Source organism: Octopus bimaculoides, chromosome 9 (assembly GCF_046866305.1).
Source record: "Octopus bimaculoides isolate indiv1 chromosome 9, ASM4686630v1, whole genome shotgun sequence".
NCBI classification, from domain to species: Eukaryota; Metazoa; Mollusca; class Cephalopoda; order Octopoda; family Octopodidae; genus Octopus; species Octopus bimaculoides.
The window spans coordinates 32,379,634-32,393,833 of NC_142936.1; the positions used below are offsets into that span (position 1 = coordinate 32,379,634).

At 34.1% G+C, this 14,200-nt stretch overlaps 1 protein-coding gene across 14 annotated transcripts in view; it reads right to left on the reverse strand.

Annotated features, from left to right (window-relative positions):
• LOC106872513 (uncharacterized) overlaps positions 1-14,200 on the reverse strand; it is a 252,407-nt gene that overhangs the window by 113,036 nt on the left and 125,171 nt on the right. For 7 of the 14 annotated variants that reach the window (XR_016243103.1, XM_089357343.1, XM_089357342.1 and 4 more), the window contains one exon: positions 2,344-2,523. The exons of the other annotated variants lie outside the window; for them this stretch is intronic. Coding sequence is in view for 6 of the 7 variants with exons in the window: in XM_089357343.1 (XP_089213469.1) it covers positions 2,344-2,523 (180 nt within the window). In the remaining variant the exon portion in view is untranslated. The remainder of the gene's footprint in view (positions 1-2,343; positions 2,524-14,200) is intronic. 14 annotated transcript variants of the gene reach the window in all.

A 14,200-nucleotide genomic window follows, 5' to 3' on the forward strand; every position in this document is an offset into this window, starting at 1 on the left:
AAAGTTAGTTAATTACATCAGCTTCAGTACTTGATGGTACTTATTTTATTAACCCCAAAAAATAAAAAGCAAAAGCAGCATTTGAACTCAGAATGTGAAGATCCAGAAGAAATGCCACTAAGCAATTTTGTCAGATCACTGAGAATCCTGCAAGCTCACCAGCTTTGACTAACTAATAATAATAATAGAAACCCTACTTTAGTAGCTTAAATGCATGTGAAAATGGTGATGCTGGATGCAGATGTTTAACACACACCTTTGTTTTGAATGCACTAGTTTTGTTCATGTTCTATGATTATTTATTGAACATAAGTTCATATTCATTGCACCTTGTGAAATGTGCATTAGGTATAGATATGAAAACTAACATAACCAAACTTTTTGATCTGTTCAAATATGTTTGGGACATATTTCTCCTGTAAAATGTTCAGACATCTATATGTTGATCAATAGATCTCATATTCATGTATTACATATAAACTATGTCTAGAGTATGCCGGTTAGGTAGAACTCTTACCTCTACAGGTGATGCTCATGAAAAAACTTGAACTCAGGACTGTAAGCTGATGAAACATTTGATTAATAACTCCTGCTGTATATAATAGCAAGTTATTACTTTTCTGATATCTATTGAGCGCTACATATAATTTAAGATTTAGCTGTATTGACCATTATCACAACCCTATTGATGAAATATAAACAGTGAACCTTTTAGTTAATAACATGCCATGTTTTTTTAAAATAACAATGAAATTTACTGCAGTTTTATAAGGAGAAAAAAAATTTCCAATGTAAATAAATAGAATAAAATGAAAAAGTCAAGAGACAGTGTTAAGGTAAACTGAAAAATTAATGAGTAAAGAATATTGCAAAGCATTGAACCATTATAAAGCAGGAAAGCAATAAATATCAGGCAAAAGTACATTTAAGAACAATTAGATATAAATCTTTGCTTTGAGTAATTTGGCGAGAGTACAATGTCATAAGATTCTTTGAGAGTAAAATGAACAAACCAAAAGTCTCTTGATAACCCAATATCCAACTTGAGTATTCTTACAGCTTTTAAATGTAAAGTGCACTAACCATTAGATTATGAGGTATATTGCAAGGAAAATTTACTTTTTCATAAAGCTGATGCCTATTTTCCAAGAAAATAAACACAGAAACAGAAACTATGAAATTGAAATGTCTGCTCTAAATGTCAATTGGAATTCTAATACTTGCCTTATCCAAATGGTTATTATCTCAGTTAAAACATTTGGCTTAAGACTACTAAGTTTATATAAGATTACTTTGAAGAGTAAGTGTAGGTGAAGCTGAGCCAATTGTCTTAATGAATTTAATGATATTTAATTAACTCAAATAACAATATTTTCATATTTTAAAAGTCAATGCACTCAGCCATTGAAATATACAAACAAAAGCAAAAGTATTCAATATATAAAATAAAGATTGTTCATTTACTTAAATCTAAGATTTTACTACTTTGAACATTGTTTTGGTACACCATAATCTGAAGATCAACAAATTAGGACTAAATTATCTAACAACTAATTCTACAAATCCCATATAAAGTCATGAGATCTTTGTAAACAGCCTTTCAATTTGTTATCTAAACAACTAGTTTAACAGTTTTTTTCATGTTCACCATTTGCATGTTTTGTATATCAAATTATTCATTTGAAATTAAAGCTTCACTTGGCTACTACTTGCCATTTCCTATAATTGACTATATCCTAGCAATTATATCTGATGGCCAACCTTTCATCAAACTAGATGAAAAGCTGTACAGGTTGTTTTGCGCCAGTCTGGGTTTCTATTTATAGGGGTCTTGGATAACTGAGAACCTGATTATTTGTTTCAGCATCTCTTACATAATCCATTGCAATATATTTGACATTAGTTCAATAGGTGAATAAATACTGTTGAATTAGATGATCCCATTAACTCAGTTGATAGCATCAACCTAGTACATATTTTCTGTACTTAATTGCCAAAACAACTTTGAGGATTACAATAGAAAAAAAAGAAAACTTGACAGTCTTAAGTATTAGATCAAAACCACTCATACATTTGTAATTCTTTTGTTTCCTTAGGGAAAACAAAAGTAAGTTACAGCTGAAATGTCTGCGAGTATAATAAGCAAGGTCTTTTAGCATATGTGAATAAAAAGATATCATCTAAGCAAGGAATATATATATAGTTTCCCTAAGTGTGGTAGCCACATTGAAAGGAAAAAAAAAGCTGGACAATTATAACACCAAATAGTATTGCTCAAAATAAATTTTTAAAATTCCATGCCAACAACAGTTAAGCACCACAACAACAATTAGCGCCACTCACAGACTTGAGCTCGCCAATTTCACATTGGAGGGCATCTCTTAAACTGTCTTGTTGAGATAATGCAGCCATTTTCTGCAATTCACGTTCTTCAATAGCTAACCGCATTTCTTCTCGATATTCAGCCAGTTGCCGATAAAAATCTTCTTCCTTCTGTCTCTGCCATAATTCCTGTTCTTTGAGCTGATATAACAGGAAAAGATCCATATACATAATAAACTTAATATACACTGAGAAACAAATAGGGCTTTGAACAGTCAAAAGTCCAAAACAGCTTTTGTCATATACTAGTTCATTGGAAACAAATTAAAATACTATTGAATTTTTTGTTCAATAAAACACATACACAGACATATATATGTACATACATATATAAATATAACATTATATAATATGATATAGTCTTTTATTTCTTTTTTTATGTATTACAGCCCAAAGGCTGTGGCCATGCTGAGGCACTGTCAGTATCATCACATTTTTGAGGGCCAAGCTCATGTAATTAGCTTTTGATGAATGAGGGAGTTCAATATTGCTACTCTCATTTGAGTTTCTTGCAATGATATGGCTCATCTGGGATCAAGGTAGCATAAGGCCAAGGTGTTTCTTGAAAACATTTACCCTCACATTATGTGGATCCTTCAAAACTTTTTGCAAAATGTTAAACAACTGTGGACCTTTGAATCCCAAGCTTTGGCAGTACCTGGTCCTTGCTCGAGATTGGGTGGTTGGAACCACTGGCACAATGTAGTGGCATCATGTTTGGGGGCTGGTATGACTTTCAATGCCAAAGTTTAGTGCCATCTTCTCCAGGATCTTTCATAAAAATATCACTGCTTATTTTTACCATGTAAATCTTCCAGTAGCTCAACTATTTCATTGATGCAATCTTCTAGGTTTAGCACTGTTAAATTACTTCAAGCTCTGCTACTAATTTGACATTGGGATGATCATAGTTGAGAGCAATAGTCCTGACAGCTGAGAGCAAATGTCCTCCATACAACCAGTGTAGTTTCCTGGTCCCTTGTTCTGAAAGTTCTCAGAATCCATCTGGCCATTTGCCTGCACATTGCCACCATCTTGGTGATATGTACATGAAACAAAACATCCTTGTTCATATCAATCCCCAGGTCATGCACTGAATCTGACTTTAGGTTTGCTTTTTTCCTTCTTGGTTGCAGTGTATTGGCATAAGCTCAGAGTAGATGCTTGGAATTTTTCTGCATTAAGTTCCACTTTGTTTTCTTCAGTTCATTTATATATGGCATCTAGATCTTTCTGTAGAAGATTAGCATCAAAGGGGAAACTACCTGTAAAACTGAAGGCATGATTGAGAGAGCCACTACAAACAGCAGTTGTCCAAAAACAGTTCCCTGGGGTATTTCACTGTCTCATTTGAGAGGGCTCCATTGGCTGCTACATCCTGGCTTCTGTCTTTTTAAGAAGTCATGTAACCACTCTTCTGGTTTTTTGAGTATGCCGAGTACACATAGTTTGTGACATATCATCTTATGATCAACTTTATCAAAGGCCTTTGTAAACTTGAGATCCACACCTGAGCAATTGATAAGTTTTTCAGTTTCCCTCTGACAATATGTTCCATGACTTTGCTGATATGTGAAGTTAGAGAGATGGGTCTATTATTTTTAGCATCTGCTCTGTTTTTCAACAACATGAAGTTTGATTAATCACATATTATGTGTACAGACATCGATGATAATGATGATTTAGTCATACTTATTATGTGATGCATATTACATAATAGCATTGGGAGTTGTTTCTTCAATAGCAATTAAATAAAGAGTAGAGAAAATCATTTGGCTACTCACTTAACTATTCAGTGTTAATTAAAGTGGGTGGTATGACAACTGGTAATAACAATGAAGTTGGAAGTCAGTTGAATATATGTATTGATATTATAATTTATTAAAAATCAGTTGGTTCAAGGCAGATATAAGTCATCAAATTTCAAGTGTCAACTTGGAGATCCTATTGAATGGTATCAAGTTACATTCTTGGGTGTCATAAAAATAGTTTGATCAAAACAACAGGCATACTGACTGCAGTTTGTATACCAATATAGTAAGTGCAATTGTACAGATAGACAGACATATGACACTGTGCTTACTTACACATGTTTTACAATAAAATATATACTGGTACATATGTCTAACGGTGTATACACACATAAACACACACACATATATATATAAATTCAACATATACATGAATATACATGCTCCCACACATATATATATATATATATATATATATATATATATATATATATATATGGGAGAATATACAAAAAATAACAACAGACGAGGACAGGTGGTGTAAATAACAAAAGTATATATTAGTATGACGCTCGGGAATACGGAAAGTCTTTGACGTTTCGAGCTACGCTCTTCAACAGAAAGAATACGGAGACAAGGAGAAAAACACGGAGAAAAAAAATTGAATAGTGTTCAGTCAACGGTCAATCATAATAATGGCCGATCATAACAATGGCTGACCGGAAGTTAGAAATTCTTACAAAGTAATAGGTGCAGATTAGAGAAGACAGATTAGGAACATCCAGAGTACGAAGAGACGGTAGGTGAAGAAAAGTAAGGTAAAAAAGGATGATAAAGGAGGTTTACAAAAGTGGAAAAGTTCAAAAGTTTTTTAGACGTCGTGGTATATTGAAGCGATTTCCAATCAGAAGATGGGTCCAGTGTAATCCGTGGGTAGGAGAGGTGCAGTCGGAGGGTATAAAGTTCAGAATCATATATATATATATCTTAAAAGATAGAGCTCAAAATCGATGCATTGAAGATACTTTATTGCAACAACAATTATAATAGCAGAAACAACAACAATAAGCCAAACCTATGCACATTTCAATAGAGTATCCAGGATAAATAAACCACATCATAAAATGTCTCATAACATATTATAACATATTACAAATTACAAATTATAAATTGCCAGATACTCCATCTCTTCAGGGTCGCATTATTGCCATCACCAACACTACTATTATTAGCAAAACACATATATCAAAGAGGGTGAAAGAATAATCGATTATTCTTTCATCCTCTTTGATATATGTGTTTTGCTAATAATAGTAGTGTTGGTGATGGCAATAATGCGACCCTGAAGAGATGGAGTATCTGGCAATTTATAATTTGTAATTTGTAATATGTTATAATATGTTATGAGACATTTTATGATGTGGTTTATTTATCCTGGATACTCTATTGAAATGTGCATAGGTTTGGCTTATTGTTGTTGTTTCTGCTATTATAATTGTTGCTGCAATAAAGTATCTTCAATGCATTCGATTTTGAGCTCTATCTTTTAAGATATATATATATATATATATATATATATATATATATATATATATATATATATACAACACCTGTGAGGTTTTTGCTAAGACTATTAACGGATACTATATATTTTATAAAATTTTGTTTTATAAAGATATATATTTAATATATATATATATATATATATATATATATATATATATATATAACCATGCATAACTGTGCAGTCACATGAATGCTAATATTCAATAGCATGTGTTCACAGCAGTGCAAACACAAGTAGATACTTATGTGTGCATTTTCAAAGTCAACAAGATAAATGCATACACATATACACACACTTAAATACAGGCTCCCTCATGATACAAAAATACAACCATGTTCAAGAACCAGCATACATTGAAATGTAAACCTACATAGTATAAATACAAACATGGTAAATTTAACAATTTCTCTACAGTTTGAAAAATGGCAAACAACCTTAACTGATCTTTGAATCTTAGTGGGTTTTCATCACAGGTACCTACATCATTTGATCAATCCTAGAGAAATAAGCAGCCAGCCCTGTTTATATACACAGCAAATCCAGTAGCTACAGAGAACTGGAGCTACTAATTTGCATACCATAAGTCATACATATAAGCAGAAATGTCCATATGTATATATGCAACATATATAGACACAGAGGCAGTCACAAATGCAAAGTTATATCTGCTGACAAATGACAACGCACATTAGTAAAATCAATTTTCTTTCTTGTTTAAGTGTAATATTCTAAGGTAGAAAAATAAGATATCTGATGTGATGGAACAGTAGAAAATTGAGAGTTAGCAATCTGTCATATCCTTTGGTGATCAAGATCTGGGTTGCATAATGAAATATTATCCCTGGAAAATTTTCCTTACAGTCTGGAATAACAATATAAACAATGAAAGAACACAAGCCCACTTCAGAATGTCGGTGCCTAACAGGTCATCCTGAGCCACTACCCATGTAAACCTAGTAATAGGGGTGAATGTCCCATGAACAACAATTGCCTCCTAAAAAATTTAGCATACTAATGTTCAATCTGAATACTGGATAACATGTACCATTATATCATAGATAAAGTGGGTAAGTTTGCTACAGTGAATAAATTTAAGTTAAGATAGAGGAGTCACATTAATTCTTTTAGATATTGGAAGAAGGTGTACAAAATTTTTAATTTCTAATGGTCAATTTCAATATTAACTTTTAATAATTTTTTTTAATTTTTAAGCCTTTAATCTTCAAGGTTTCTTGGAAAGGTATATATTTTTTAATATTCTAACATTTCATTTTGGATACCACAGTTTATATATTATTTATCCCAATATCCCATCTTTGCATGTTTTGTTCCGAAGTAGCTGTGTGAACCATCCTTCATTCATTTATATATTTACAATTGTGGCTTTTATATATAGCCTTTAATTTATTGCTTTATAATTACTTCAACCAACACATAATAGAGTTTTTGCCAAATTCTGGTAATCAAGGCAAAGAGTTTTCATTGCATGATGTAATGCCCAGAGGGGATATTTTCTTCCTACTGGCAATGCAGGTGGGATTTTTTTTTTTTTTGTGCTTATCACTGGGTTCACAACAGCTAAAGAAGTGCAGTGATTATCATATCATTGATATAGAAACTTGAAGTTTTGTATGCAAGTTTTTATAGCTGTATCATTCAATAAAGATTATATATATCTATACATATTGTAAAGCTGAGTTTGTGAGTGTGTGTGTGTGTGTATGTGTGTGTGTGTGTGTGTGTGTGTGTTGCATCTATAGAAATCCACACCTTACAAGATAGCAATCTGGGAGTCGCACCAATGGATTCCTCATGGTCGAAAATGCCTGGAATCGGCCATTTATTATTTTTTTTATTGCTTCCTAAGACATGAAGTCTACTGTGTGTCTGACAATATATGCCTAGGTTGCAAATGAAAGTGTGAGGGGGCTGTGGCTGTATGCATGGTGACCGCATTTTATTGGTTAATTTTCAGTCATCATCAACCAATGAACGATAGCTTGGTATGCAGCTGTCTTTGAGTATTTTGTGTTACTCATATTCACCTTCTCTTTGTTGCATGGTATGTCATTTTAGATTTGCTAATGATTTTCTAAAAATTAATATTATTTATATTTTTTTAAATACATTTCTTTATAGTACACCTTATACTACCTGCTGTTCAGTATCTCTTCATAAGCAAATGTGACAATTATTATTGATTTTATCGTACATTTATTAAGTCACACTATTTCAATTGGTTGGCATTTGGGTGTCACTTTATTAGAGGCTGCCACACAATTAGGAGAAATATGGTACATATATAAAATATTACAAGCGTTACCTTAAAATGCACAAAACTAGAATTGAAAAATGCGCACGCTCAAAAGGGTTACAGAATGTCATAATAAACCTTAAAACATGTGGGGCTAGCATTTTTGCTCAAAAATACTGGAATCACTATATGTTGTACATTCAGTGGCATCCTTTTATCACAAGAAATTTGTTTAGTTAATCAAAATTAAGTTATATTAAAAATTAATGAAGTTAAATTATCGTATACTCAATTTAAAAAAAACCAATTGTGTACAAATACTAATGCCATCTTTAGGCAATAATTCAATCTATGAATGAAAATTTTTATAAATTTACAAGTAATCAATCAAAAATAATTTAGCAATAATTTGTCTAATTTGTGTAACTATTCCATTGATATGTGTATCATAATGCAAATTACACTGGTCAACAGCCAATTTTCATCAGGGATATTATATGGTGTTTTATATGTAGTTTTGTCCGCAGATTTCAAAAATGTAATCGGTTTCCTTCTATCAGGCACAGTTTCTCTGATGAGATAAGAGAGGTATATAACTCCCATCAGCAGTATCGCTACACGTAAACGTCTGTTACAGGTAAATTCTGACTTCTGTTTTATAACTATTTGTATTCATTTTGTAATTTTATGTTTTCATAATATTTTCTTTTCATAAACTTTACTTTCTGTTTAAGGTGCCAAGTTATCATCATCATCATCAAATTCTACTCAGGATGTCAAGGCATTGCAATAACAATCCTGATATATTTTATCATGTCTGCGGTTTATTTACCACCAAAGCTCAGCAAACGTGCCATCACAAGTGAAATCAAGAAGATTTGCCAGTTATACTTTTGCTGCTCTCTTGGGGATCGAGATAAGAGTTGGGCTCCACACATCATCTGCTCAGCTTGTTGAAATGGACTAAGAGATTGGTTAAATAAGAGGAAGAGAGCAATGCCATTTGCAATACCTATGATATGGAGAGAGCCAAAGGATCATTTCATGGACTGTTATTTCAGCAACGTTAATGTATGTAGGTTTACTGTAAAGACCAAGCATAAGACTGTGTATCCCAACTTGGAATCAGCAAGAAGACCAGTACCACACAACGATGATGATCTTCTTATTCCAATACCACCAGAAAATGGCCTTCAGATGTCTGATGAAGATGTATTTTCTGAAGAAAATATTACTGCTGTGGAAGACACTGAAGTGGATGTAGATTTCACAATTGAAAATGAAGACATACCACAAACATTTTCTCAAGGAGAGTTAAATGATTTAGTTAGAGATGTGTCATTGTCAAAGGATAAAGCTGAACTATTAGCATCTCGCCTACAAGAAAAGTGTCTACTTAAGAAAGATGTTTGTATTACTCATTTCAGGAAGAGAAATAGGGATCTGACTTCATGCTTCTCTGTTGATGGACCACTTCGTTTCAGTAATAACACTGATGAGTTATTTCGCATTTTTTTCCAAGAGCATGTTCCAGCTGAATGCTGCTTATTCATTGCTTCATCTAAGAGAAGCCTCAAGGCAGTACTACTACACAACGGCAATAAGAAACCATCCATTCCCATAGGACATTCAGTGCACATGAAGGAGTGCTATGATACATGCAAGTACTCATCAATGCCATAAAGTATACAAATTACAGCTGGAAAATATGTGGAGACTTGAAGGTGATTGGAATGTCGATGGGAATGCAATCTGGGTTCACGAAATATTGTTGCTTTTTATGCCTATGGGACAGTCGTACAACTAACAAGCACTATGTGCAATCAGAGTGGCCTTTGCAAAAATCATATGAGCTAGGAGTTTCTAGCATCCAGAGTAAGCCACTTTTAAACCCAGAAAATGTTCTTCTTCCCCCCTCTTCACATAAAGCTTGGCCTCATGAAACAATTCATGAAGACACTTGCTAGGAAAAGCTCAAAAGGTTTTGAATATGTGAAGGCCAAATTTCCAAAAATCACCGAGGCAAAACTGAAGGAGGGCATATTCATAGGTCTGCAGATAAAAGAACTCCTGAAGGACAATCACTTCCTCACAGCACTGGATGAGATTGAGCTTAAAGCTTGGGAATCCTTCAGATGGTTCTGTGAAAATTTCCTAGGCAACAAGAGATCTCAAGAGTTTAGAAATAGAGTGAAATGTCTTTTAGACTCCTACGCTGCAATGGGCTGTCGGATATCACTAAAAGTCCATTTCCTTGATTCACATCTGGACTTTTTTGCAGAGAACCTTGGAGCAGTGTCTGATGAGCAAGGGAATGCTTTCATCAAGATATTGCATCGATGGAACAATGATACCAAGGATTTTGGAATGCAGGAATATTAGCTGACTACTGTTGGATGTTATACCTGAGACAAAACACCATAGAAAGTCCAAATCCCAAAGATTTCAAGTTGTTATGCATTTGAGTGTACTGCAACTAATTTGTACACAATAATTTTAATTTTGTACAATAAAAAGCTATGAAATTATCGTATCTTGTATTCAATATACTTTATATAGACATGCTTTACGTATCCTATAAGTTAAAACAGTAGGTATCATTAACATGAAAGTATGACCTGATAGGGGAAATCGGACTTCAGATTCATAATCAGCATCAAAAATTAACACAGAAAAGTCAATCAGCAATTCTAATGATTAAAAAAAGTTTCATTTTGTTGACCAGTGTTATCTTTGCTTATAATTATTTCAGTTTTATACATTCACCGTTATATAGATTTAACTTCATTATAAATCCAGTTTTTTTAATTATCATGATAATTTGCATGCAGTATGAAATAGGTTTTTTATATACTTTGATATGAAGAGTATTATAATGAATTTACTTATTCAAAGTTAATGATCATATTTTATGCATTTTCAAATTTTTATATTAAGAACTTGGTTTAATAATTATTGTGACATCGTAATTCACACATGGGTCTATTTTCATTTTCAGATGCCACAGAATGTACAACATATAGTGATTCCAATATTTTTGAGCAACGATGTTAGTCCCATACGTTTTTAAGGTTTATTATGATATTCTGCAACCCTTTTGCATGTGCACATATTTCAATTCTAGTATATATATGGCTTTTGTTAAGTTGGAGAAACTTTTGACAGGGTCCCCAGATCTCTTATCTGGTGGTGAATGATGAAACTAGGGATAGACGAGTGGTTATTGAGAGCCAATACAAACCATGTACAGGGATGCTACCAGTAAGGTGAGGGTGGGCAATGAGTACAGTAAAGAATTCAGGGTACAAGTAGGGGGTTCACTAAGAATTGGTGCTTAGCTCTCTCTTGTTCATCATAGTCCTCCAAGCAATAACAGAAGAATTCAAGACAGGCTGCTCCTGAGAGCTCCTCTATGCTGATGACCTTGCTCTTGTAGCTGAATCACTACCTGAACTAGAGAAGTTCCAAGTATGGAAGCAAGGTCTAAAATCAAAGGGCCTTAAAGTTAACCTAGCAAAAATCAAAGTCTTAGTAAGTAGGAAGGCAGACAAATCACAAATCCCTTCAGGTAGATGGCCCTGCTCAATCTGTAGAAAAGGTGTAGGTAGAAACTCCATAAGATGCACCCAGTGAAAGCTTTGGACACATAAAAGGTGCAGCAACATCAGAAGAAGGTTAACAGGAAAACTGACTTTTGTATGTGGAAGGTACACAGGTACAATAAACACTGAAAATATGCAGAAAATAGACTCTATCAACTGCCAGCGGGGAGGGACAAGCTAGAGATAGTAGATAGCTTCCAAGTTTGTAGTGGAGGTGGATGCTCTGAGAGCATAGCTGTGAGAATAAGACTAGGCTGGGCAAAATTCAGAGAGCTCCTACCCCAGCTGGCTACAAAGGGTCTCTCTCTGTCTCTATCTCTCTCAGAGTGAAAGGCAGATTATTTGATGCCTGTGTGCAAACAGCTATGCTGCATTGCAGTGAAACATGGGCTATGACAGCTGAGAATATGTGTAGGGCTGAAAGAAATGAAGTCAGTATGCTTCACTAGATGTGCAATGCCAGTGTGCATGTTCGACTGAGTGTAAGCATCTTGAGAGAGAAGTTAGGCATAAGAGAAATCAGATGTGGTGTGCAAGAGAGATGACTGCGCTGGTATGGTCATGTGATGTGTATGGATAAGGGCAGCTGTGTAAAGAAATGCTGATCTCTAACTGTGGAGAGAATCTGTGGGAGAGGTAGATCCAGGAAGACATGGGATGAGGTGCTGAAGCATAATCTTCGAACTCTGAGCCTCACAAAAACAATGACTGATGACTGAAACCTTTGGCGAAGTGCTGTGCTTGAGAGGACCCATCAAGCCAAGTGCACCTGTGCTGGTGGCATGTAAAGAACATCTTTTGAACGTTGGGCCTCACGGAGGCAAAGTGGCTGAGTTCCTTTCAAATGTTGGGCTTCGTGAAGGCAATGACCAGGACTTTTGGCATTATGTCGTGCTTGAGAAAAAGAACCATCAAGCCGAGCAAAATTGCAGTCATAGCAGATACTAGTGTCATGCAAATTGGCACCCATGCAGGTGATATGTAAACACACCCCAGTGTCACACAAATCGCATGTAAAATTTATGAATACTTTTGAGTATATACCAAACTTTTACCTCAATAGGTGGAAGGTATGTACCATTGAGGGTACATACTGCAATAGGTATATACTGTATACTATTGTGGTAAAAGTTTGGTATATACTCAAAAGTATTCATAAATTTCTATACTTTTGTTAAAATATTCTTCTTTAGCCCTAAACTTTAACTGCATACAATATAGCAACATTGTTTAAAACATTTAACTATAGTACTACATGATAAGACCTCTGTTTCATTACCAATGGTCTGCTAATGGGCGACCCCTTTAGTTGTCAGTTAACATCTTGTTTGAAGTTTTCCTTTACCAAACCGCATGATATTGCTTCTAATAAATCTTGATTTTTATGGCTATACCAACTATGATTTCTGTCTGCTCCCTCAGCCCTACCCCTAACAGATACTGCCCTTGATTCTCTCAGCCTTAGATATACAAGGATTTGATAAACTAGTCTATAAATTAAAACTGACCCCATAAAAACAAATAAAATCAGTGATAGGCAGAGTCTTCTTGATAATTTAGTGACTTCTATGCTAAAGTGAAGATAACATGTTCTTTGTCTATCTCCTTAACTTCTTGGAGATTTTAGGTAAAATTATACTAATGTATCCATCTGTTCTAATTTAATTAAATTCTGTTTTTGTGCAGCTGAGGATTGCTCTGCATTTTAAATTGATGTAATGATTGCATTGTTCAGTTAAATAGAGTTGCATGAAACGATCGTACTGCATTACTTCTAGATATCCTTGTTGCTTATTTTGATATATATATATATATACACACACACACACATACATACACACACACACACACACACACACATACACAAATGCACATACACATACACACACATATGTACACACATATACAAAGAAGGAAACTAGGAATTGAAAAGATCCAGGCAAATACCTCAGCGCACAATGTATATACCCCCATTCAGGGTATATACTGTAAACCTGATGTTATTCACCAATTGGTAGGTTGGTTCATTAATTATGGAAGGTAACGGCAACGGGACAAAGAATGAATTATATTCTTACATAATATATTTGCTTACATACGTTTCAAAAAGCTTGATCAACTGTATCCGCATTATACAAATGTATTTGTGAATAACTGACAGATTAATTAATCAATCGATTAATGGAACAGTAATCATGCAGTACCTTCTCTTGTCACTTAAAACTATTCTGTTAGATTTTACAAAAACTGCTACAAGCTTTGATTAATTAATTGATCAATTTTGTATACAAACCATTGTATAATATGGGTTAGGGTTACTAACGTTTTTTGTAAAATGTGTAAGCATAAGCACAGGTGTGACTGTGTGGTAAGAAGATTGATTCCCGATCACATGGTTCTGGGTTCAGTCCCACTGCATAGAAACTTGGGCAAGTGTTGTCTACTATAGCTTCAGACCGACCAATGTCTTGTGAGCAAATTTGGTAGGTGGAAACTGAAAGAAGCCTGTCATATATATATATATATATATATATATATATATATATGTGTGTGTGTGTGTGTGTGTGTGTGTGTGTGTGTGTGTGTCTTCGTATCTGTGTTTATCCCCACTCCACTTGTCAACTGATGTCAGTGTGTTTGCGTC